This window comes from Polypterus senegalus, chromosome 16, assembly GCF_016835505.1.
Source record: "Polypterus senegalus isolate Bchr_013 chromosome 16, ASM1683550v1, whole genome shotgun sequence".
Lineage (NCBI taxonomy): Eukaryota > Metazoa > Chordata > Cladistia > Polypteriformes > Polypteridae > Polypterus > Polypterus senegalus.
In genome coordinates this window covers 96,169,442-96,197,018 of record NC_053169.1, presented here as the reverse complement: position 1 = coordinate 96,197,018, position 27,577 = coordinate 96,169,442, and the positions used below count along the sequence as shown (strand labels likewise).

At 39.1% G+C, this 27,577-nt stretch overlaps 1 protein-coding gene across 3 annotated transcripts in view; it reads right to left on the bottom strand.

Moving 5' to 3' along the window:
- LOC120516303 (cAMP-specific 3',5'-cyclic phosphodiesterase 7B-like) overlaps window positions 1-27,577 on the bottom strand; it is a 205,833-nt gene that overhangs the window by 91,406 nt on the left and 86,850 nt on the right. Inside the window, exon 1 of one of the 3 annotated variants that reach the window (XM_039737879.1) lies at window positions 26,917-27,244. The exons of the other annotated variants lie outside the window; for them this stretch is intronic. Coding sequence (XP_039593813.1) covers window positions 26,917-27,151 — 235 coding nt within the window. The 5' untranslated portion in view covers window positions 27,152-27,244. Of the gene's footprint in view, window positions 1-26,916; window positions 27,245-27,577 lie in introns of those variants that run through there. 3 annotated transcript variants of the gene reach the window in all.

The following is a 27,577-nucleotide window of genomic DNA, read 5'->3' as shown; positions in this document are numbered from 1 at the left end:
GCTGCCTAGCATTTCAGTTATAATGTTGCGGCTCATACACTTTGGTCAAGGCTCGTGGCTATACTAGCAGATGACGTTTCTGGTACCGTAGTGCCATGGGAAAACGTGCTTTTGTCAGAAGTAAGAAAAGTCAGTAAGTAACGCTGAAAATGCAGAATGATTCAATCACAAACGATAGTAATCGTTTTGTACAAGGTCAGTGCTAACTGGGATCTGTCATGCGGGCCGCACAGATTTCTGATGGGGGGCCGCGTGTTTGACATGCCTGGTCTACAGGATGGTAGCGAGATCAGCTATGTTATATGGGGTGGAGACAGTGGCACAGGAGACAGGGCTGGAGGTGGCAGAGTTAAAGATGTTAAGATTTGTATTGGGTGTGATGAGGATGGACAGGATTAGAAATGAGGACAGAGGGTCAGCTCAGGTTGGACGGTTGGGAGACAAAGTCAGAGAAGTGATATTGCATTGGTTTGGACATGTGCAGAGGAGAGATGAGTGGTATATTGGAAGAAGGGTGCTAAGGACAGAGCTGCCAGGTAAAAGAAAAAGAGGAAGGCCTAAGAGACAGTTTATGGATGTGGTAAGAAAGGTCATGCAGGTGATGGGTGTATCAAAACAAGATGCAAAGGACAGAAAGATATGGAAGAAGATGATCCGCTGTGGAAACCCCTAATGGGAGTAGCTGAAAGAAGAAGAAGAATTTGGATAACTGAAAACCAAAAGAATGATGTAGCTGTCAGGGCAGGAATAGCCAAAGCTAAGCAGAGTTTCTGGAGACATTGGGAATTGATGAAAAATGACCTCCCTGTGAACGCAATGAAGAAAACTGCTACATACACACAAGTTTGGTCTACTCTACGGTATTGTGCAGAAACCTTTACGCTCATGTAGGAACTTGGGAAGAAAAAGACAGCTTTTGAATTATTTTGCTACGGAAGGATACTGAAAATTAGCTGGATAAAGAAGACTACAAACAAGGAAGTGATGCAAAGAATTGGTATGACAAAACCAGTTCTGGTGAAGTCCATATTGAGGCAAAATTCTTTGGCTATATTGCTAGCGACTCGGATGGTGAAAAACTGGAAAAAGAATGGGAAAGGAAGATGAAGAAGGTGGTGGTGGTAGATGGTGGATGAATGATGTAGAAATGGTGATAAGCAGCTGAGATGTCAAAATTAACATCCAAAATTCATGAGCCAAAACCAAATAGAAAGAAATGGTAAATGTAAGATTCCCAGTCTGAAGACACAAAGACCATTTTGGTCATTGTCGTGCAGTGGCAGTGGGTCACTGATCACCGTTTCATACACGCAGCCTTTCAAAGACAACACACACTTGCTATACTCAGAACATTCAGCGGCACAGAAAGAATTGAATACATTATTCCAGAAAATGAACCAAGGTCAGAATATCAAAAAGAGTCACTGCTGAGATGTCAAAACAAGAAAACCAAGCACTGAAAACCAGAACGTTAAGCAAGATCAAAGGCAAAAAGAAAACCGTAAGATTCAAGACCAGAATAGCAAAAGTAGACATTCACAAAGGAAGGATTTGTTAGAGTTTTAATGTTTCTTTAAATGATGGATAAGAACATAAATACATAAGACAAATGATAGGAGACTATTCAGTCCAGCAAGCTTGTCTGTTTAGCTAATAGCTAAACTGTCCCAGGACCTCATCCAGATCCTCCCTAAAGGCTCTCAAGGTCTCTATGTCAACTGCATGCTCTGTAGTTGGTTCCAGATTCTCACAGCTCCTTAAGTAAAGACGTCCTTCCTGGCGTTGGTCATAACAGCACATCTGATTAATTGGCACTGGTGTCCTCGACTATGTGATTCACAGTTAGGTGAAAAGAGTCCTACTTGTTCTATTTGATCGATGACTTTGAGGATTTTGAAGACATGGATGAGGCCCCTGGAGGCTAACAGGTTTAATGCTCAGAGTCTGAGGTGTAGTTGCCCGAGTAAAAGAATACCAATGAAACAGCAATATTTTGGGATGCCAACACGCCCCTCCCAGTTTACTGATAAGATCAGAAACTACGCTCAATGGTGTGAGAAAACACAACAAAAGTAAATGCACACATAGTCAAGTGGCATCTAAGTGTTTTAAGTTCTGCCAGTGGGTCTTCTGACTTGGAGCTCCTTTCATCAGTTCGTCTACATGATAATGATGCCTCCTTCCAGGCAGTCATCCCTTAGAATCTCTGGGACCAGAAGGGGTAGTGTCAGTTGCCCTCACTGGGCAGTTACTCAAGACTGTGGTCAGTAGTTAAAAAATGATAAGGATGTTAATGGCAGCACCCCCTCTTGTTCCAAGGTGGTTATCTCATACCTGGGAAGAGCTTGGATGGTGAGCATCTGATGTGCATGCTTGACAGAGTACAAGTCCTTAAGTCCTGTGCAACTCTCCTCTGCACAGTTTCAAGTGCTGCTCTGTCTTTGGAGTGTAATGGTGACCAAAACTGCACACAGTCTTCCAGATGAGGTCTCACTAGTGCATTCTGTAGACTAAGCGTAATATCCATCGGTTTATATATAGCAATTTTGATTGAACTTTTCATTTGCCTTTTTAATCATTTCCACACATTGCTTACACAATGAGGAAGTCACATCAATGTAAACCCCTAAAACCTTCTCAGAGGTCACTTCCTGTACAACAGGGTCTCCTATTTTGTATTTGTAATTGACGTTCCCATTGCCCACGTGTAGCACTTTTTGACGACATTTTCCAAGTGTTCTTTCAGTTCTGAAAGTCTAAAGTCTTCTTGAATCGTTATTGCTGCCTCCTCAATGTGCACCATTCCTCCAATTTTAGGATCATCTTCAAATTTCCCTATTCTGTCATTAATATAAAAATCAGAAAAAGTGGTCTCAGGATAGATCCAAGAGGGACTTCACTGATGACCCCTCTCCATATAGAGTGTTCTCCTCCTATCAGTACTCTCTGTTTCCTGTTGGTTAACCAACTTCAGATACAGTTTTGTAAGTTACCTCTGATGCCTACAGATTTTAGTTTCAAATTTAGTCATCAGTTTGGGGTGACCAAGTCAAATGTTGAAGAAAATCAAAGTAAATTCTGTCAAATGGTTTGCTTAACTATTGCAGTTGCCTGTTCAAAAAATCTAAGATAAGATTTGTTATTTCTCTTATAAATTCATTTTATAACAATTTATAAATATATAAATATATATACACACTATGCGACTCTTCAATTCCACCCAGGGGAATAAATGCTAACATTACTCAAAGTTATTGTCTGCTTTTACATGCATTTTTATTACTATTTAATTTAATATTGTTTTTTGTATCAGTATACTGCTGCTGGATTATGTGAATTTATCTATCTATCTATAAATCTATGCTGGCTTTTATTTAGTATATTATTCCATGTAGCTACATTTCTAATTTATTTTATATTATTCCTTCCATAATTTTTCATGGTACATTGGTCTTGTAGCGGGGCAAACTTATGGTGCAGGACAAGATAGGGACCTTGGGGTGCAATCGGGCGACAAAAATCCTGTTTAATTAAAACAAAAACTGCGTGATAAAATGCTTCATTGTTGCATCACCTGGGTCCATATCAGAATGCCGTCACTCTAGCTTTATACTGTGCGGACTGGAAGGGGCACAGCTTCTTTCAGCCCAGTGCCCTCAAAGGGCAGTTTGGCAAGACTGTGGGGGAAGAAGGAGACAAGTCTGTTAGCAGCAGCAAACTCTCTCCTTCTGGGGTGGTACTACTTACTTTAGGTGAGCCCAGAAGTTCACCCTCTGGTTCACATGCATGACTGTCTGTAATTACCATTTTGTTAAATTTTGTCACAGTTGCAACTTTCTAGTCTTGTGGTTTTTCTCCTTTCCCGAATGACTGCTCAAATATGCCTAATAAGGGTTTTTAGATGAGATCTTTAGTTTCTTTTAATAGAACTGGTAAAATCCCATTAGGTTCACTGGGGTTTTATTAATCTTCATCGTATTGAGGGTTAAATACTTGGATGAAATATTTGTTCAGTTTATTTGCAGTTTACTTTTCATAGTGACAGACAGTGGAGTGTCACTGTGATAATTTAAGCTGTTGCATAGATGACGTCAAGATGTCTCAGTGAACAGCAACCAAGAGACGCGTCTTGGCAATGCAATGTATAAAATGGCGGTGCTCATAAACAAAACCAACATGGCATTATGGAACAACAGTAACCAAAAAAGTCTACCCCAATAAGCAAAAAAAAAATGAATAAACCCTGCCAAGTTATGTTCTAAGTGACAACAGATTAAGGCTGTTATGTAGATTTCAGAAAGGTCATCGCTAAGCCAAGAAAATAATTTTCTCCCCAATTGGCCCGTTGAAAACAAACATCTGCCTGCCATCTCTTGTATTACCTGGTGGATGCAGACCTGAAAGTAATCTGATGGAAATGCATGGTAGACACTTTGAGCCTATCAAAATGACAACCACAAAGAGCATCTTCAGGGAGAAAAGAAAAAAAATGTCATAGAACAAAATTCCTGGAAAGTATGCTGGATGTGGCAGCACTCATTTTTAATGACTTGTCAGCTCTTGCTAGACAAGAACAGAGTGGAGCATTGTTGAGCAGTAGCATCCAGCGCCAAGTGGACATGGAAATCCTGCCAAGTGCTTGGTCATGATGTGCCTTCTATAACATCTACAGATCTATCAAAAGCATTCAGCCCTTGGAAGCTTTCACATTTTATCTTAACAAAACATTAAATTCCAGTGGATATAATTTAGCTTTATTTGACACTCATCAGAAGAAAAAGCATGGACTTCCAAGCAATTCTTATTAACACAGTGAAGGCAAATTTCGTATATGGAGAAAGTAAAAGGCAACCCTCCATTTATCACAACCTTTGATCAGAAGCAGGTGTAATATGATCGGAACATCATCTGAAAACATCTCGTCTGGACCCATCTTACTTAAACATCAGACATTTAGTTTGGTTTGCACTTTGCTGTTGACGTGTGTGTTACAAGAATATTAGAAATCCAACAAACGAGAGGAGACCATTTAGTCCATCACATTTGTTTGTTTAGTTATTAGCCAAGCTGTCCCAACATCTTATCCCGATCCTTCTTAAAGGTTCTCAAGGTTTCTACTTCAACTTCATGTCTCAGTAGTTTGTTCCAGATTCCCACAAGTCTCAGTCAAGAAGAGTTTCCTGGCTTCAGCCCTAAATGCACGTCCCCTTAATGTCCACTGATGTCCTCGAATACGTGATTGATGATTTAGTCGAAAGAGCTCTGCTTGATCTACTCTATGAAAGCCTTTGAGGATGTTAAAGATCTGTGTGGGCCCCCCCCCATGCAGTCTCCTCTGCTCAGGACTAAACAGGTTTAATTCTCAGAGTCAGTCAGAGTCCGACATATCCTTAGGTTCTGGGATGCTCTTAGTTGCTCTCACCTGCACTGCTTCCAGTCCTGTTCTGTTTTTTAGTTTTGACCCCCAACCCAATGACTGTTAATTAGATTTAACATTCTGAGACTTAACGGTGTAGTTTCAGGCTACTTTTCGGGCTTCCTTGAGCAACAGCAGACATCGTGAGACAAAGAATGTGCACCTGTCGGGCTCGCCCTGCAGCTTGTCATGACTTTTTTTTTTTTTAAATTGCTTGATTCATGTCTGTTCACATCTGCCACATCAGCATGACCCGTGTTGCCAATGGAGGTGCTGGTTCTTATATTCCAAAAAGGAAACACTCAAATTGTTTTAAAACTAAAACAGTAATAAAACTGTCTGAGACGGGAAAAAAAACAGAGTGAGGACTTCCGTAGGAAATGCCTAAAACGAAAATCAAACTATCAGACAACACAACAGGTCTTTCCTGAACAAGATAAAACGAAAGAAAAAAAATTCTGTTAACGGAGGATTTGAAAAACCCTTTTCTGTTTTTCTTTCTAGTATGTTTGACTGCTATGATGACAATACAGTGGATTTAGAAACTTTTGAGGTCCCTTCAAACCTTTGGGAATGTAGTAGGCAGGTAATAAGCAGTACCTGGAGTACTACACAAAGAGCTAAATTTTTGTCTCATCAGACCAGAGAGTCATTTTCCTTGTGTTGTCCTTAATGAATTTGACTGTCAACTTTATCTAAGGCAACATTTGAGTTATAATTGGCTGCATTTCTTTTATGTTTCCAATTGTAGGATGGGCAGGTGAAGTGACTTGCTTATGGTCACATGGTGTTAGAGGTGGGATCTGAACACACAACCTCAGGATCTGAAGTCCAAACATTTAACCATTGTGCCTCACTGCCTGCCTTTAAATGTTGTTTGGCAAATTCGAAGAAGGCTGTCATATGCCTGATAGCCTAATATTTGGATTTTTCAAGTCAAAGTTATTTCTTCACAAACGTGGTAAACAGGCATTAGCCCTGTAAAATTGTATTAGGAGGAGACTTGTAGTAGATTCGATGCTGGCTTTTGAATTACCTAAACTTTATAATTTACTGTATTGTAAAGGAAGATGTGGATAAAGGGTGTGAGTGACAACCCAGCACCGCAGCTGGTGTGGACAACACTCTTACCTGACTAGGAGGCCTTGATAACGGAAGGTCAGGGAGAAAAGAATAATATCTCCTTTCTGTTCTATGACATGGATGTGAACCCAGTGGGCTTGGCATCCTAACAAACACTGAGCAACACCTGGGATGGATTTGGGAAAAGGAAGTGACATTGACAGCACAGTGGGTGACCACCTGCTATTGGCAGAGCATCCCCCTGTACCCTGGGTGGCAGCATCCAATCTGTCAAGCCCGATTATGGATGCCTGCAGGGCAGCATGGGAGTTGTAGTCCCATAGGCCTGATCTGTCAGGTTCTGTGGGGGGCTACCAGAAGGAGCTGTCAGATACAGTATTAACAATAAAAGGGCCACTGTAGTCCTGCCAGACCCAGATGTGCTTCCTGGAGGCAACTGATTTAAACACTGAAAGTATTCCTAGGTCCAAAGTTAAAGGAGAGCCCTACACTTGGTGCAGGGAGTTGGAGTCGGGAGAGGAGCTAGACAACAGTTTCCTGGGAGACGTGGAGAAAAATGGAAGGAGCAAAAGAGAGGCACTGCTGGAATTATCAAGCTGTACTGTGCTGTGTTAGAGCTGCTATGAAAACTAAAGGAGGGAAGTCTGTAAAAGACGCATATTATTGAACATAAAAGTGCTGGATTTGAACTCGGAACGGTGTGCAGTTGTGTCTAAGGTTGAGGATGCTGGAACGCCCCCTTAGTGGCAACAATGGGCATCCTAGACAAGTTGGTTAATGCTACCCTTCAAGGCCATTATAGCAGAAAAGCAGAGGTAGACCACCTCCAAGAAAAATGTGTTCTACCAATATGCTAGGAGGCAGCATCCTGCAGGTGTGGACACCTGTAGGGTTCTGGTGGGCGACCCTGTTGGAGTCCCTGGGTACCACTAGAGGGACCTACAGGGGACAGGCTTTTCTTTCGGAAGGCAGCTCTGCCTAATGTGAAAAAGTTTCCTGGTTACCATGCTGATGTGTGACGGACGTACTCCCAGGTCCAGGTTAACAAGGAAACCCTCACCTTCCCCAGGAAAGTCAGAGTTGGGAATAAGTAGGGGAAAGCTTATCTGGTAAAAGTGGAGGAGAAACAGGAGAAAGAACAAGATGGTGCTGGTTTAAAGCCTGTGAGAAGTTGTGAATTCTGAGGGATTATGTTTTTGGAATTTGCTGAAGTCTATCGAGTCAGGAAATTAAAGAATTGAACATCTATTATCAATCCATTCATTTTCTAAACGAGCCTGGTCATGGGTAAGCTTTAGCTAGCAGGCATCAGGCACAAGGCAGGAACGATACCTAGTCAGAGACCTATTATTAATTCTTTTTTTTTTTATGGCACATGCCATTTTAACTTTCTATACGGTATTTGTAGCTCCAATCTTTAACGCGCTCCTCAAAGCCAACACTGCACTGACAGACAGCTAATCCATTATGCACCAAAGCAGAAACCAGAGAAGTGAACAAAGCAAGAAGGGAACTGACAAGGCGGCCTTTAGCAAATTAGTAAGGCAGAGTTTCTTCACAATGGACTTGAATGAACTTGGCAGCGAGAGATTTTTTCAGGGATTAGTTTCACACTGCTTCCAAAAAAAAAAATAAATAAATCTTAGCCAGGGCCAAAACAGACATTCCTCTTCCCTGGAATCTACTGTGAGCTTTCGGTGGGGCTTACTATTATAAAACACACTTAAACAAACCCTGAGCTGAGAACTGCCCTAAGTACTCACCAGTTGTGTTGAGAATTCCACTTGATGCAGATTTCTGTACAGGCTTTTTGAAGTTGGCTTAAAAAAAATAAAGTTCAACAATGGGACTGCTGTGTTAGAAGCTCGTAGTACCATAAAGACATCAAAGCCTCTACCATCATGGTTGCATTTTAAGCATTTTAATTCTGCCATTTTTTACAAATGAACAAAAAAGTGATGACATTCAGGTATGTGATAAGGAAACATCAATTATCTGTCCTTATGTGGCTAGGCACAGGCTGGCTGCTGTTTGTCCCTCAGGTGTGTACAGTGATCTCTCACTATATCACGCTTCGACTTTCGCGGCTTCACTCTATCGCGATTTTTTCTCATACACGCTTACGTCACTATGCATGCGCTTTCTGAGAACTTTTATATAAGCCCCACGATGGCTCCTAAACGTGCTGCTTTTTCTAAGCCTTCTGACAATAAAACTAAGTACCAGAGGAAGATGCTTGCTATCCAAGAGAAGGTGAAACTTGTGGATATGATCAAAGATGTTAATACCCTACAAAAGCCTCCTCACGCATATGAAAAGACAGCTCCAGCAACTGCCTATCAAGATGTTCTTCAGCCACGTACCCAGATACCCACTGCCTACTCTTAGTACTTCTTCAGCGGAAGAAGACAACGATGCACCTGCTGAATATACTGCACCACCTGAAGACTCTCCTACTGAGGTTGTGCCTTCATAGGTTAGTGGTTGTGTGTAAGAACTGTGTGTGTGTGTAATTAAATGTACAGTACAATAATCTACTATATAAAAGTGCTTGGGATTGTCCTTCTGTCCCGTGAGTGCAAAGCGTAGTGGTATTCCGCTTATCACAGACTTACTACTTGCGGCTTGCGGTACGAAATGACGCGATGTGAGCAGAGTTCTGCTGCTCCCATCATCCCCTTGCTTTTGTGCGTGATGCGCTGGAAAAATAGACAAAATTATGTCTCTGGAAATAATTAATGTTGATGGAGTACAAATGCCTCACCGCGTAGTAAATATCAGGGGAGATGGTGCTTGCTTATTCTCATCTATAGCTTATTTAGTGCATGAAACTCAGTCTTTAGCGGTACAGATTCGGGCTGACATTGTACGACTTTGGACAGGCACTCGAGAGGATAAAAAAACTTAGGTTTTTGGGAGATGTTATGAATGGGCACTTTAATGTTCTCATTTTTCTACACTTACATGCCTGATGTACACATGGGGCGCACACAAATTGAGGATAAAAGTCGGTCGCTTTAATAGGCGGGTGAGCCTAGTAATAATATATCTGTAACGTCTAATATGTCTTATTTTCTCTTATTTTGTCTAATATATTGGGTAATACAAGTGTAATGGTGACTAAAGTGTGTTATTTCATGTCTAGAGGGTTTTAATAATGTTAAAAAACGTATTTAGAAGGTCGTAAACAAGTTTTCTGTACTCTAACTGCAAAAATATTCGATTTATAAATAAAGAATGCTACTTCGCGAAAATTCATTTATCACGGTAGAGTCTGGAACAGATTAACTGTGATAAACGAGGGTTCACTGTACACCCTAGGGACATTAGGAATTATTTAAGACATCAATCCATTTTATGAGTCTACTTTTTCAAGGGAGTGCCTATGACAACAGCATTGGAGGTTATGGCAGGAACCGACCCTGTGATGGAGTATCACAGGGCGCATTTACTCACAGCAGGTCATTTTTACCTTGATGTTAATTATTGTCTGTTGTGGGATGGTTGTTATACTTTGAATGGGAAATTAATTTGGCTTTGTGCTATGCAAACTAAGAGAAGATGAAGCTAACCATCAAGGAAAGCATCAAGCGAACTGTCATTATCCTGGAATGGGAAATTCAGTTGGCCTTTGTGCTATACAAACAAGGAGAAGATCAAGCAAACCATCAAGGAAAACATCAAGCTAACCTTCAAGTAAAACACCAAACTAAATGTCATTTTCCTTGAACGAGAGATTCAATTGGTCTAGCAAATAGTAACCCACAAGAAAAAACAAGCCCATGGGTATAGTGTGCCTGTTTTAGGAGCCGATTTGAAGGGTTCACAAAGGAAGGATTTAAGAGTAGAAAAGCTACTTACAAAGTGTCATCTGTTCCAGTTTCAGACAATAAGAAAATGTTCTTGAAGAAGAGCAGTGACCCCACCTCAAATCCCACTCCTGACATCACTTGTTCCAGTTGTCTTATTTACAAAAATCCATTGCTACAGAAAACTGGCAGTATATAGAAGACTAACGCAAAGACTGTTTGACTTATGTTAGGTAGATTGCCCAGAGGGGACTGGGCGGTCTCTTGGTCTGGAACCCCTACAGATTTTATTTTTTCTCCAGCCTTTGGAGTTTTTTTTTTGTTTTTTCTGTCCACCCTGGCCATCGGACCTTACTCTTATTCTATGTTAATTAATGTTGACTCATGTTTATCTTTTATTGTGTCTTCTATTTTTCTATTCATTTTGTAAAGCACTTTGAGCTACATTTTTTTGTATGAATATGTGCTATATAAATAAATGTTGATTGATTGATTGATTGAAAGGAAGTCACACTAGTGTTGCACTGCACTGTGATTTCTTTTTGTAAACGGTCCTTTACAACTGCTGTTTATTTGGGTTACTTCTGATCAGCGACCTCTCTCATGTTTGCTGCCTAATATTTTACAGACGTAGGATGGCAAGAAAGATACTCCCTCAAATTCAACATGCAATATGGTTCTTTTTGAGTTGCATTTATCATTGAACTGTCGGACTGCTGAAGATACAAATGATTTTGCACTTTACATCTTGTTTTAAGTCTGCACCAGAGGATTCAGTCAGATTTTTAATTTTTACTGCAGAAGATTAGTGGGTTCATTAAGGATCGATGGAGGGTTTCTTTTTTTAGGAAAAGGTCTGCATATACAGCAAGTGTTTCCACTGTCATCTGTTGAACTATAGTTTCTGCTTCAATTGAGCGTTGAAGTTCCCACCATTCCACAAAGCTTCTCAGAATTTGTGTTTACTATTAAATATTTCATGGCCCTTAGTTTCTGTTTTTTAATACATTCTACATGGCACCAGAGAGGGGCAACGTGGTGCTTGCTGGTCAAACAGGCAAGGAAGAATTGCAGTGTACTGCACACATGTGACACTGTTACTACAGCAACAATGATGTGACAATACTGCTACTACCAGTACTACTACTAGGGTGTGACAGTAATGCTGCTACTGTTCTCGGATAGTGGTACAAATCATTCCCATTCACCATAAACTGGCTTCCTATAGTAATATGTATCAAGTTCTAATCCCTGACACTTCCCTACAGAGTGGTCAGTGGGTCTGCACCTACTGTATTTAGACACTTGTGAGGTCCTGTGCTCCTTCGTGACCAATTAAGTTTGCTGTTTAATGGCATCTAGTGATGCCACCTCTGCATGGTATCAAATCTCAGTCAAGGCACTTTCCATGTGTAACGTGCTGCACACCTCCATTCGACATTCAGACTCCCTCAGTGTGTTTGAAGACCCTTTTGTTTTGCGAGTTTTATTTTGTATGTCACTTGTATTTTGTTTTGAGGTCTTCACTTGTGATGATCCAACTAGTACCTTGCTTGTTCCCAAACAGTGCCCCGATTGATGTTTACTTAATCATGTTGGTCTCTTTGTAAGTTACTTTGGATGAAAGCATCTGCTAAGATAAAATGTAGACACTCACCTTTCCAAAAATCAGGATCTACTCCAACAGCAACTAATCTCAGTGATGGCTTATGAATAGGCTACACTAAGTACTCTGCATCTACTTGTATCACTTCACAGCTGGAAACACAATTTTCCTTGACTTCTGTATGGTTTTATGCCTTTTAAAATTGTGATCCAATAGCCCTATCACAGTATCTGTGTTGCCTTTGCTGTGTTAGTAGCTGTTTTGTCATGGTGTTGCACCAAGATCTGTCCCAGTTCAATCATGTTCACTGTGGTAACTGCAGGTGGCCAGCCAGGAACCTGGGATTTCTGGATTTCAAAGGCCCTCAGACACAGCTTCCATTACAGTGTCAGCTAATAGGACAACTCCTGCACCTTTGCTGCACACAGAAACCACAATTATACTCCACCTATGCAATGTGCAGATGCTGCAGACTATGCCAAGTATTATGTGGTGGAATCACAACAGAATCTGTCCTAGTTTGGATATTTATACTGTGGTAACTAAATGTAGCCAGCCATATACGTGCAATTTCTGTATCATAAAGGCCCTCAGATGCAGCTTCTTGACAATGTGATATAATAAAAGAACTTTATATGCTTGTGCACATACAAGAACTACCACTCCAGATTGTCACTGTGCAAATGCTGCAGATCATGGCAAGTGTTTTGTTGTGGAATCACCCTAAGATCTGTCTCTGTTCAGATATTTGCATTGTTATAAATGACCTGTTGTGGCCAGCAGGGAATCTACAACATCCAGATTACAAAGACTCTCAGAAGCAGCTCCTTTACAGCATGAGGTAAATTAAAACACTTGGCATAGTCGGCAAGATTTACGCTGTGGGACAGGTGGAATGCAATAGCTGTGCAAAAAGGTGGGACCTGAGTGGGAAACAGTTTCCTGGTTAGATCAGTTGAGCTTTATCTGCCTGCAGTGCTCAAAGACAATTCCTGCACATAAAAAGCATGGGAGTTCTCCTATTAACTCAAGCTATAAAAGAGTCACAGCAGCGTGTGCGGATGCATACATAATTATTGAGGTGACGTGTTTCATCTGAAGTTATGTTTTATTTTAACCATATTGTATGTTTAGTGTGCATAAGTAGTCAGACTCTTGATTGGAATACCAATCCTGACTGAACTATTATTCATAAATTATTCAGGGGTGCAGAGTTCAGTACTGCAAATGTTACATTACATTTGATAGAAAATAACCTCGCATGGAAGTGAGAAAAGAAGAAGAGATTGATGGCCATCACTAAAGCAAACGATGGCTCTGTGGAGTATGCAATCGGCTGACTGATCACTGTTCCAACAGTGTACTTCCAGTTCTTCATTCATTTTCAGAACTACCCCAAAAGCTGAAAAATCTTCAATGAATTTTGATGTCAGGTTATGAGACTGTAAGTGCCCAGGAGGATGGATAGGCATCCCGGGTACGATGAAGGAGGATTTCTTGCCTGGCTGGGAAACCATAATGGAAGGATGGCCAGATTGCGGACACTACCCAGCCAAGGTGCCAGATAATTCCTGACCTAGCTGTGATGTTGGAATGAAAAATGGACTGGTGAGAACTGGAAGCCAGGAGCAGTTCATTCCTCAGAAGTGCTTCCAACAAGACACAGTGTGCTGCAGTAAATACTCCCAGGTCCATCTTAAAAGAAGTCCATCACCATACCTCTAGGAGTCAGAGTTGGGAGGCAGCAGGCGAGAAGAAAACTTTATTATTTGCATGTTTTTTGGGCGGTGTTTGATTGTTTTCCTAGATATTAGATTAAAAAATCCATAATTTTGAACTAGTTGATTTTGTTGGGTATTATTGGGTTTGGGGCTCAGTGGCACCCCCTCTACTGGTTACAGACTAAAGATGAGACTATTTCGGAGGGTTAGGAAACCCTGAAAAGAGCACCATGACGTTATTCCAAAGACCAAAAATGTTAACCAAGAAATTCTTTAAGCAACACATCTGCATATGTAAAAAATCTCTCAGAAGTAAAGGTAACAATTACACCAAATCACAGTGTGCAGCACAGCCAACAAGGCTTCAGCCGGTTTTCCTTGTATAAAATGTCGTCTCCGGCAGATCTTCCTGATTCAGCACGTTCTTTCCCTTGATCTGAACGCACCTGTTATAAACGGTTTCATTTTTCCTGTCATCATGAGTTTTTGTAAGCACTAAATCGCTCTTCGCACATTTTAATCACCTTTCCCTCTCCTTGTTTCTGTTGGCTGGGAATGGGCTACCGACCTACAAGATGTTTGATGCCCTGGTTCCATCTCAAGGATGAGAGCACAAATATCAGTACTCAACAACTAAGTGCATGCATTTTTATGGGACACTGGCCATGGGTCACTTTCAATGTTTTTTCCGTGTCCGTCCAGTCAAGGCAACACACCAATTTGATTAAATTTCTTTTTAAAAAGTGTCTGTGCTTGTCTATATTTACAGTAAAGAGACCAGATTAACAACTTACTTCAGCCATACCACATGCACTTCGGAAGAGGTCACACACCTGAAGCAAATCATGTTTGGGCCCAGCCAGTACTTGGATGGGAGACAAACTAGGAAAAGCTGGGGTTGCTGCTGCAAGAGGTGTTGGTGAGGACAGCAGGGGGTGCTTACCCTGTGGTCTGAATGTGGATCCCAATACAGCAGTACCGTGACTGGGACACTGTGCTGTAAAAATGGTCCTGTCCTTTGGGTGAGATGTAAAACCACGGTCCTGACACTCTCTTGTCATAAAACCTACCTGGGCACCCACTGTAAAGAGTAGGATTGTATCCTGCTATCCAGGCTCAATTGTCCACTGCAGCCTAGTCAATCTTGCCCCCTAATCACCCCCCTGTTTCTAATTGGCTATCCATGCCTGCCCATGGATAATTCATCTCAGATAAAGGAGCACTGGAATCATCAGGTAGAAGGGCCTTTTCATTTGACTGGCTGGTCAAGCACTGACTCAGCTGTGGAATGGCCAGTAGGGATAGGTGGCTTGTTGGCCAAGTTCTCCAGGACTCTGTCTGGCTTGTCTCCGACTCCTTTTTTACAATCTGGCTGTGGCTCCACAATTAACTGATGCACATATGTTGTTGTTTTTCATTTATGTTCATTAGTTCCTACTTTGTTTTTGATGTATTTTAACAAATCTGTATCCTCATAAGAGGTAGTTTTGTATTCAGTGAGTGGTACCATCTAAAAGTTGTTGCTTGGTTAATTGGTGAGGAGTGTTGTGCAAGAACAAAGCAATTTGTATTATTTCTGAGTTGGCCATGAAAGATCTGCCATCTACCTCAGTGAAGAGGATGACTTGTGTTGTTTTATGTGTTGCATTTACCCCATTTTTTGACACCCATTGCATGCCCATTGTGTTTCCTAAGATTTCTTACAACAAGGGTTTGGGATTGTTTTGTTTTGAGTCAAGGCTGCTGTCAAAAAGCAGGGCCTGCTGAAGCCCTTGGAGGCATTCCTTGTTTAATGATCACACGAGAATGATTGCCAATGAAATGTCGCTTAACTAGAATAACACTACAGTGGCAAGATTTTGCCAAGAAGGCACAAGGTCAGCTTAACCAGGACTTGAAGCTTTTTGTTCCTCTTCCATATCTCTCTAGCATCTTCTTTATTCTCCTTATGTCTTTTAGACGGACACTCAGATTACTGTCTAATTTCAGGTAAATTTGCACAGCCTCAGGTCAATTATTTTTTTATTCAATATGCAGTAATATTAAAAGCACTCCACCCCTTAGAAATTTTCACGTTATTAGTCTTGATTGGCTAAATTTGTTCAACATTTGCCGTGTGTGCGGCCAGCTTAGACAAACGTTAACATTAAGGAGTCTGTTTCTGTTGATCATTCTCAAATTCAAGCCACTAGGATTCAACAAGTTATAATAAGAAAATGTGAAAACTACCAAAAGGGGGGGGCCCTGTAATATTTATGAAATCTACTTCATGTGAAAAGAAAGAGGGGCAAGTCTGTCATGTTTGGAATCAAGCCAGGCTCAATCAAAGCTACTCCCTGCTGACTGGCACATCTCACACAGAGGACTGAGCGCAAACGCATGTCCCAACCATCCAGAGCAGGCAGGCTATGTGAAGAAATTTCTAATTCATCTCCCGGTGTTATCAATATGTTACCTGTCACGTACAGCAGCAGCAGGAAACGACGCACTGTAATAAAAGTGGAAGAGAAACTGAGATTCTGTTGATATTCTTCCACTGAAGTTGATGCAAACTGAATTTATGAAATGTTTTCAGTTAAATCTTCAACTCGCCCAAGATCAGTGGATTATTAGACTTGCATCACAGTGAACACTTGACTATAATATAAACGGTTGGTTGATCTCAAATTTTTTCATCTGACCATCAGTGTTTTTTGTTTCAGGACTTTATCTCGACAGGACCTCAGTTGTGGTTGTTGCTTTGACACACGCAAATTCTTCCTTGTATGTCCAGATAACAGACAACTGAGGGACAAAAATCTCATCTTTGAGAATATTAAGATTCCTGTCATTCGATATCACAGGCATGTGGAATTAAAAATGTGGGCAGGAAGTGTCCATTAAATAAGTGATAATTCTGTACAACTGTGAACTCAACATAAAAGTGAAAGTGAATGTTTTCTCTTTCACAAGGCTATAACACCCCCAGCACCGTGTTTAACAGATGAGGTGGTCTGCTTTGGATCTCAGGCAGTTCCGCTTCATCTCCACACTTTGCTCTTACCATTGCAGGATGCAGGATCATCTTCGTCTCGTCTATCCACAAGACTTTTTCCCAGAACTCTGCAGGCTCTTTGAAATCCTTTTTCATAAACTGTAATCAGGCCATACTGTTTGTGGTTTGCATCTCACAGTGTGCCTTCTGTATTTCTGTTCATGAAGTCTTCTGCAAATAGTCGTCTCTGACACTTCCATATCGGCCCCCTGAAGACTCTGTATGATCTGTAAGACAGGCAATTGGAGTTTTTCTTGACCATAGTGAGAATTGTTCTGTCATCAGCAGTTGAGGTCTTCCTTAACCTGCCAATCCCTTTGCGAATACTGAGCTCACCAGTGCACTTTAATGACAATGTCTGAATTGTCTGATTTGTAATATTAAACTGTGGAGCAGAGGGGGAAATCAAGGAAAAATGTGTCTTTGCCATAAACATCATGGAGGACACTGTAAAAGAAAGACTGAATGATTGAAAAGAACAATAAAGTCACAGCTGCTGAGGATTTGCTGTATGCCTCTTGTGTCTACTAATGTCACATGAACCTTTCTTTATGTACATCTCTGAAAACATAAGCACCAAAGAGACAAGCTAAGCTCGCCCCTCTTATTTTAATGCTGCACATGCACTTGTTTAACTATAGCACTGTAACGTGTCTGCATGAAGATGACATAAAGTGCCCTGCTATAAAAAGCTACACACACACACACACACACACAAACACAAAGGCAACAGCAGCTTCATTTCCACCCAGCTGGTCACAGCAGAGGGACAGCAGTGGAGTCAGGCCCCACTTCTGAGGAATGGCCGTTATCTGCACGAGGATCAAGTTTGCAAAGCAACTGTAGAAAGACATGGCAGGGGCATAAGGGTGGGCCGAAATTAAAACCAGCCAGGCTAATCACAGCGCGCACTTGCTCAATGCTCCTGCAGCAGGTCTTTTAGGGCCATTTGCTACAGTCAATCAAGCTGGGCACTTGCTGGCTATCAGGCAAAAGTTCCTGAAAGCTGAACCACTGTGCATGTGCTTTGTGTACGCCACTCCCTGTACGCTAAAGCTGTCTGTGCAGATTCATTGTAACTGATCCGTTCATTTTGAATTGAACAAATTACTCTGAAATTGGTATACCTATTGAATACAATAAACAGGCATAATTTTTAGAGCACCGCCACCATTAATCCTCATGTGATTGGCCTGATCAGGACAATCTTTACAATTACAAGCTGCTAGTGCTGCAGAGTTTACCAACACTTTAATGCTTACTGGAACAAACAATAATAAGCTATTCTGAATTATTTCAGTGACAATGCTTTTTATAAGAATTTCTGGCCAAGCTCATACAAAAAGGCACTATAGAGAGATGGATATTTTGGATGGACTGAAATACTGTTAATTATATGCAAGGGTATCTCAAGAATTCTCTGCACTTTTGCAGTCATTTTGCTTTGGTTGGCCACACAGCTTTTTCTCCCCGCATTGATGTAGAATTTCACCGAAATGGATTAAGAAGATGAAACTCTTTTAGAAGAAAGAAAATCTACAATTTAAAATGCTCAGATAAAACAAAATGTGATTTATAACAGCCACATGCATGTTTTTCCTCAAGTCTGCATGGGTCCTCCTACTATAGTCCACAAACATGCAGGTTTAGGTGGACTATCATGGCTAAATTGGCTCCCCGACGTGTGTGTCAGTGAGGTCGCACTGGTGCCAAGTGCAGGTGTTGTACCTGATGCTTGCTGGGTTCAACTCCAGCTGCCCCATGAGTCTATTCTGCATAAGTGGGCTTGGAGGATGGATGGATGATAATCTCAACATTAAATGTTGTCATAGAGTCTGTCACAGTCTGTAATAGAGAAAGAAACAATGCACAACCCCAGCATTTGAGTTTAAGTGTTATTTGTCATACATTGGGGGTATATTGGAATTCTTTTTCAAATGAGATTGCCATCTTTGATATTATTTGTACCAGCTCAGTGTACCCGCTGACTAAACTGCTTAAAATATTCCACATTGTGTGCCACGCAACCTAAACTAGGCTCAATTGTTCAGTACATTTTACTTTAATTAACGTCCACAGGCTTAACCTCTGGGTTGATCAGTTAGCATTCTTCTCCATCATTAGGAACCTTTTAATTGAATAGCTACGATGTGATGATAAATATGTTCAATTTAACAATGTTTATACCAAATATACAATTTCATGGTGTTCTAATTTTAAATTTATTGATGTATAACAACAACATTTTATTTTTTTTATAGCCCAGAATCACACAACTAATACCACAATGGGCTTTAACAGACCCTGTGTTTTGATAGCCTCTCACCTTTGACTCCCCAAGACAAGAAACCTTGCCCAAGCAAAAAACCTTGTAGGCAAAAAGGAAATGGAAGAAATCTCAATTCAGAGAGCGACCCCCTTTCAGGTAGCCTGGGCATGTAATGGGTATCAGAAAAATGGGGTAAAAAAACATGTGGATCCACTTCACAGAGCTAAACGGTCCATGCATGATGGCGACCTCCTGAACTACAAACTCAATGTACTGAGGTTATGCATTCAGTTTACTGAAGTTACACCATGTCAAGTTACTGATTTTATACCACAAGTTCAATTTCAATTTATTGATATTATACCATAAGTTAATTGTGCTGATGTTATACCATAACATCAAGTTACTTATGTTATAAAATTCAGTCTTAAATTCACTCTACTGATGTTACTCCATAAGTTCAACTTACTGATATTATAAATTCAGTCTACTGATGTTATATGTTCAACTTACTGATGTTGCACAATAAGTTCAATCTGCTAATTGTATACCATAAGATTGAGTTACTGACGTTATAAAATTCAGTCTACTACTGTTATACCACAAGTTCAATTTATTGATGTTATACCATAAGTTCAATTTATTGATACTACACATGTACAATTATTGATATTATAAGAACTACTTATTTATTGTATAGCCCAAAATCACACAAGGACTGCCACAATGGACTTTAACATGACCTTTTTTTTTTTTTTTTTAACAGCAACCCCACCTTTGATTCTCCAAGATGACAAAAAAAAGCCCTTCAATGAAACGCTGGGAAAGGCAAATCAGTGAGTGACCCCCTTTCCAGGTTGGCTAAGTATACAATGGGTGTCAAAAAATGGGGCAAGTACAAAATACAAAACAGAACACAAGTTATCCTCTTTACAGAGCCAGATGTCCATCACGGCCACCTCCTGAACCACAAACTCAATCAGCTGGTGTTATAGGTTCAGTTTACTGATGTTATACCACAAATCCATGTTACTAATTTTGTACCAAAAGTTCAATTTACTACTGCTATAAAGTTCAGTCTGCTGATATTCTACCATGAGATCAACTTGCTAATGTTATAAGTTCAATATAGTAAAGTTATGCGCTCAATTTACTGATGTTAAAAATGTATTCTACTGATGTTACTCCATAAGTTCAATTTACTGATGTTATAAATTCACTCTACTGATGTTACATGTTCAACTTACTAATGTTGCTCAAGGCATCCTCTTTACACAGCCAGATGTCCATCACAGCCACCTCCTGAATCACACGCTCAATCAGCTGATGTTAGACCACAAGTCCATATTACTAATTTTGTACAAAAACTTCAATTTACTAATGTTATAAGTTCAATCTACTGATGTTCAACCATGAGTTGAAGTTGTTGATGTTAAAAGTTCAATACATCAATGTTATGCGTTCAATTTACTGATGTCATAAATTCTAAATACTGATGTTATATGTTCAGTCTGCTGATGTTATACCATAAGTTCAAATTACTAATATGGTACAATCTCAGTAGTTTGAACGTATAACAAGTTCAACTTACTAATATTATACGTTCAAACTACTGAGATTGTACCATAAGTTCAACTTACTAATATTATACGTTCAAACTACTGAGATTGTACCATCAGTTGAAGTTACTAATGTTATACGTTCAAACTACTGAGATTGTACCATAAGTTCAAAATACTAATGTTATAGTTCAAACTACAGAGATTGTACCATAAGTTCAAGTTGCTGATGTTATACTTTCAAACAACTGAGATTGTAGCATAAGTTCAAGTTGAGTTGTTGATGTTATACTTTCAGTTTGATATTATACGTTCAATCTGCTGATGTTATACCATTAGTTCACATTACTGTTACACGTTCAAACTACCAAGATTGTACCATAAGTTCAAGTTACTGTTACACGTTCAAAAGTACTGAGATTGTATCATAAGGTAAACTTACTAATATTATACGTTCAAACTACTGAGATTGTACCATAAGTTCAATTTACTAATATTATACGTTCAAACTACTGAGATTGTACTATAAGTTCAAGTTGAGTTGTTGATGTTATACTTTCAGTTTGATATTATACGTTCAATCTGCTGATGTTATACCATTAGTTCACATTACTGTTACACGTTCAAACTACTGAGATTGTACCATAAGTTCAATTTACTAATATTATACGTTCAAACTACTGAGATTGTACCATAAGTTCAATTTACTAATATTGTACGTTCAAACTACTGAGATTGTACCATAAGTTCAATTTACTAATATTATACGTTCAAACTACTGAGATTGTACCATAAATTCAATTTACTATTATGCGTTCAAACTACTGAGATTGTATCATACGTTCAAGTTGCTGATGTTATACGTTCAAACTACTGAGATTGTACCATAAGTTGCAAGTCAAACTGCTGATGTTATACTGTAGTTCATTCAATCTGCTGATGTTATATGTTCAATTTACTAATATTATACTCAAACTACAGAGATTGTACCTGCTGATGTTATACTTTCAGTTTAGTGATATTATATGTTCAATCTGCTGATGTTATACCATAAGTTCAAGTTACTGTTACACGTTCAAAAGTACTGAGATTGTATCATAAGGTAAACTTACTAATATTATACGTTCAAACTACTGAGATTGTACCATAAGTTCAATTTACATTAGTTCAAACTACTGAGATTGTACCATAAATTCAATTTACTAATATTTTCAGTTTTAGACATAATGAGATTGTACCATAAGTTCTGCTGATGTTATACTTTCAGTTTAGTGATATTATACGTTCAATCTGCTGATGTTATACCATTAGTTCACATTACTGTTTTACGTTCAAACTAATAAGATTGTACCATAAGTTCAAGTTACTGTTACACGTTCAAAAGTACTGAGATTGTATCATAAGGTAAACTTACTAAAATTATACGTTCAACTACTGAGGTTGTTCCATAAGTTCATGTTCAAACTACTCAAACTGCTGATTATATGTTCAAACTACTGAGACTGTAGTTACCATAAATTCAAGATTATACCATAAGTTCAATTTACTAATATTATACGTTCAAACTACAGAGATTGTACCATAAGTTCAAGTTGCTGTTATACGTTCAAACTACTGAGATTGTACGTAAATTATTTTATTATATGTTCAAACTACTGAGGTTGTACCATAAGTTCAAGTTGCTGATGTTCTACTTTCAGTTTACTGCTATTACGTTTTCAGTCTGCTGATGTTATACCATAAATTCAAATTACTAATATGGTACAATCTCAGTAGTTTGAATGTATAACAAGTTCAATTTACTAATATTGTACGTTCAGACTACTGAGGTTGTTCCATAAGTTCATGTTACTTATGTTATATGTTCAAACTACTGAGGTTCTACCACAAGTTCAAGTTCCTGATGTTCTACTTTCAGTTTACTGATATTATAGATTCAATCTGCTGATGTTATACCATAATTACAAGTAATAATTGTTATACATTCAATTTACTGATGTTATAAATTCTGTGTGTGTGGCGCAGTGGGTATCGCTGCTGCCTCGCAGTTAGGAGACATGGGTTCGCTTCCCGAGTCCTTCCTGTGTGGAGTTTGCATGTTCTCCTCGTGTCTGCGTGGGTTTCCTCCGGATGCACCGGTTTCCTCCCACAATCCAAAGACTTGCTGTTTATGTTCATTGGCAATTCTAAATTATCCCTATTGTGTACGTGTGTGTGTGTGTTGTGTGTTTGTGTGCGCCCTAAGGTGGGCTGGCACCCTGCCCAGGTTTGATTCTCGTCTTGCGCCCTGTGTTGGCCGGGATTGGCTCCAGCAGACCCCCATAACCCCGTAGTTAGGATATAGTGGGTTGGATAATGGATTAATGGATATAATTCTGTCTCCTGATGTTATACGTTCAATCTGCTGATGTTATACCATAAGTTCAATTTACTAATATACGTTCAAAATACTAATGTTATAAGTTCAAACTACTGAGATTGTATCATTAGTTCAAATTGCTGATGTTTATATGTTCAAACTACTGAGATTGTACCATAAGTTCAAGATACTGTTACACGTTCAAAAGTGCTGAGATTGTATCATAAGGTAAACTTACTAATATTATACGTTCAAACTACTGAGATTGTACCATAAGTTCAATTTACTAATATTGTACGTTCAGACAAATGAGATTGTACCATAAGTTCAAGTTGCTTATGTTATATGTTCAAACTACTGATTATATGTTCAAACTACTGAGACTGTAGTTACCATAAATTCAATCTGCTGATGTTATACCATAAGTTCAATTTACTAATATTATACGTTCAAACTACAGAGATTGTACCATAAGTTCAAGTTGCTGATGTTATACTTTCAGTTTACTGCTATTACGTTTTCAGTCTGCTGATGTTATACCATAAATTCAAATTACTAATATGGTACAATCTCAGTAGTTTGAATGTATAACAAGTTCAACTTACTAATATTATACGTTCAAACTACTGAGATTGTACCATAAGTTCAATTTACTAATATTATACGTTCAAACTACTGAGATTGTACCATCAGTTGTAATTTACTAATATTATACGTTCAAACTACAGAGATTGTACCATAAGTTCAAGTTGCTGATGTTATACGTTCAAACTACTGAGATTGTACTATTAGTTCAAAATGCTGATGTTTATATGTTCAAACTACTGAGATTGTACCATAAGTTCAAGTTGCTGATGTTCTACTTTCAGTTTACTGCTATTATACGTTCAATCTGCTGATGTTATACTTTAAGTTCAATTTACTAATATTGTACGTTCAGACTACTGAGATTGTAGCATAAGTTCAATTTACTAATATTGTATGTTCAGACTACTGAGATTGTACCATAAGTTTAAGTGGATGATGTTATACGTTCAAATTACTGAGATTGTACCATTAGTTCAACATACTAATGTTATACGTTCAAAACTACTGAGATTGTACCATAAGTTCAAGTTACTGTTACACGTTCAAAAGTACTGAGATTGTATCATAAGGTAAACTTACTAATATTATACGTTCAAACTACTGAGATTGTACCATAAGTTCAATTTACTAATATTATACGTTCAAACTACTGAGACTGTACCATAAATTCAATTTACTAATATTGTACGTTCAGACAAATGAGATTGTACCATAAGTTCAAGTTCCTGATGTTCTACTTTCAGTTTACTGATATTATACGTTCAATCTGCTGATGTTATACCATTAGTTCAAGTTACTGTTACACGTTCAAACTACTGAGATTGTACCATCAGTTGTAGTTACTAATGTTATACGTTCAAACTACTGAGATTGTACCATAAGTTCAATTTACTAATATTATATGTTCAAACTACTGAGATTGTACCATAAGTTCAAGTTACTTATGTTATACGTTCAAACTACTGAGGTTCTACCACAAGTTCAAGTTGCTGATGTTATACTTTCAGTTTATTGATATTATTATACGTTCAATCTGCTGATGTTATACCATAAGTTCAAGTAATAATTGTTGTACATTCAATTTACTGATGTTATAAATTCTGTGTGGGTGGCACGGTGGCACAGTGGGTAGCGCTGCTGCCTCGCAGTGAGGAGACTTGGGTTCGCTTCCCGAGTCCTCCCTGCATGGAGTTTGCATGTTCTCTTTGTGTCTGTGTGGGTTTCCTCTGGGTGCACCGGTTTCCTCCCACAATCCAAAGACTTGCTGTTTAGGTGCATTGGCGATTCTAAGTTGTCCCTAGTGTGTGTGTGTGTGTGTGTGCGTGTGTGCGTGTGCACCCTAAGGTGGGCTGGTGCCCTGCCCGGGATTTGATTCCTGCCTTGCGCCCTGTGTTGGCTGGGATTGGTTCCAGCAGACCCCCGTAACCCTGTAGTTAGGATATAGTGGGTTGGATAATGGATTGATGGGATATAAATTTTGTCTCCTGATGTTATACCATAAGTTCAAGTTTCTAATGTTATACGTTCGAACTACTGAGATTGTACCATAAGGTCAAGTTGCTGGTGTTCTACTTACAGTTTACTGCTATTACGTGTTCAGTCTGCTGATGTTATACCATAATTTCAAGTTATTATTGTTATACATTCAATTTACTGATGTTATAAATTCTGTTTGGGCAGCACGGTGGCGCAGTGGGCAGCGCTGCTGCCTCACGGTTAGGAGACCCGGGTTCACTTCCCTGGTCCTCCCTGCGTGGAATTTGCATGTTCTCCCCGTGTCTGTGTGGGTTTCTTCCAGGTGCACCGGTTTGCTCCCACAGTCCAAAGATGATTCTAAATTGTCCCTAGTGTGTGTGTGCGCCTTTAGGTGGGCTGGCGCCCTGCCCGGGGTTTGATTCCTTTGTTGGCTGGGATTGGCTCCAGCAGACCCCGTAAACCCTTTAGTTAGGATGTAGTGCATTGGATAATTGATTCATGGATATAAATTCTGTCTCCTGATGTTATACGTTCAATCTGCTGATGTTATACCATAAGTTCAAGTTACTAATGGTATAGTTCAAACTACTGAGATTGTACCATAAATTCAAGTTACTAATGTTATACCATAATTTCAAGTTATTAATGTTATAAATTCAATTAACTGATGTTAAAAATTTATTGTACGGACGTTACTTCATACGTTCAATTTAATGATGATATAAATTCGCTGTACTGTTATGTTCAACTTACTGATGTTGCACACTAACTTCAATCTGCTAATTTTATACCAGAAGATCATGTTTTTTATGTTATAAAATTTATTCTACTGATTTTATACCATAAGTTCAATTTGCTAATGTTATAAATTCAATCTGCTGATGTTCTACCGTGAGTTCAAGTTGCTGATGTTATAAATTCTATACACTGATATTATACATTCAATCTGCTGATGTTATACCATAAATTCAAGTTACTAATGTTATACATTCAGATTACTGAGATTGTACCATAAGTTTAAGTTGCTGATATTATACTCTCAGTTTACTGATGTTATATGTTCGATCTGCTAATTTTATACCACAAGATTAAATTACTGACATTATAAGATTCAATTTACTAATGTTATATGTTAATTTTACTGAAGTTATAAATTCAATCAACTGATGTTATACCATAAGTTTAATTTATTAATGTTATACCTTCAAACTACTGACATTGTACTATAAGTTCTGATGTTATACATTCAGTTTATGTTGCACAAGTTCAGTCTGCTAATTTTATACCATAAGATCAAATTTCTAACATTGTAAGTTCAATGTACTAATGTTGTATGTTTATTTTACTGATGTTATAAATTTGTTCTACTGATGTTATACCATACCACAATTTACTTATGTTATACATTCAAACTACTGAGATTGTACCATAAGTTCAAGTTGCTGATTTTATACCATAATTTCAAGTTACTAATGTTATACATTCAGTTTACTTATATTTTCAACTTGCTGATGTTACACACTAAGTTCAATCTGCTAATTTTATACCATAAGATTAAGTTTGTAACATTATAAGTTCAATATACTAATGTTATATTTTTAGTTTTGCTGAAGTTATAAATTCAAATCAGCTAATGTCATACTAAACGTTCAAGTTAGTGATGTTATACAGAATGTACAATTTTCTGATGTTCTAACAGCAATTTATTTCTTGTATAGCCCAAATTCACACAACGAGTGCATGAGTGTGCTTTAACGGGCCCTTTTTTTCTGACTGCACCCTGGCTTTGACTTTCTTAAGATGACAAAAAAAAAAGTTTTGGTCTCCCTCTGCTGACAAACCAACTCGGGGATAACAAATGTGAATTGTCGGTTCTGCTCCAGTTCTTTTCCACCCCGTTGAATTGGTGTTTTGCTTTTTTTTTTTTGGGGTCCCACTAGAGTACCCTGAGGTAAGTAAAAATAAATAAATAAACAAAACAGAAAATTGACACTACCTTGAAAATGAGACAAAGCTTCTTCATTTTCAGAAATCCCTTTCCTCTTTGCCCCTTGGAGACTATGCTTGGATTTCCAGACCAGTTTGACCAGTTGGATCAGTTCGGGGAGCTCCAGCGCCAGCGCTCCTTGCTGGTAAGTCGACAGCATCCACACCGACGTGGGGAGGAGCTGCTCACCTGCTTTCCACATCCTGCCCAGCTTGGCGTTCAAGAACCCATTCAGCCCCGGCATTGCTTCCCTTTCCTTACAAGAGACCACAAATGAGCAGAAGTGCGGAGACCAAGCACTGCTGGCACACACAGTGTCCCTCCTCCTCCTCCTCCTCCCTTTGTGAGGGATTTGCTGTGTGTGTGCGAGACAGACAAACACAAAGTGCCCAAATGTATTTTCAAGGTCCCTGCTGCCAGTACAAGCAGCTCTTAGGAAATAAGCAAATGAGCGAGACGGAGTGAGAGAAGTGAGAATGTGTGGAGGGGGGGAGCTGTGGGAAGTGGGGGGGGGTCGCACAGAGAGAAAAATACCAGACGAGGGCTCTGGTGGGTTAGTCAGCAGAACAGGCAACTGTGTGCAGAGCAATTCAAGGATAAAGTTACTTGCTGAAAGGTAACACGCCACCTTGTGCCTTTAAAACAGGGAAATACCTTAAAGGCAGCAGCC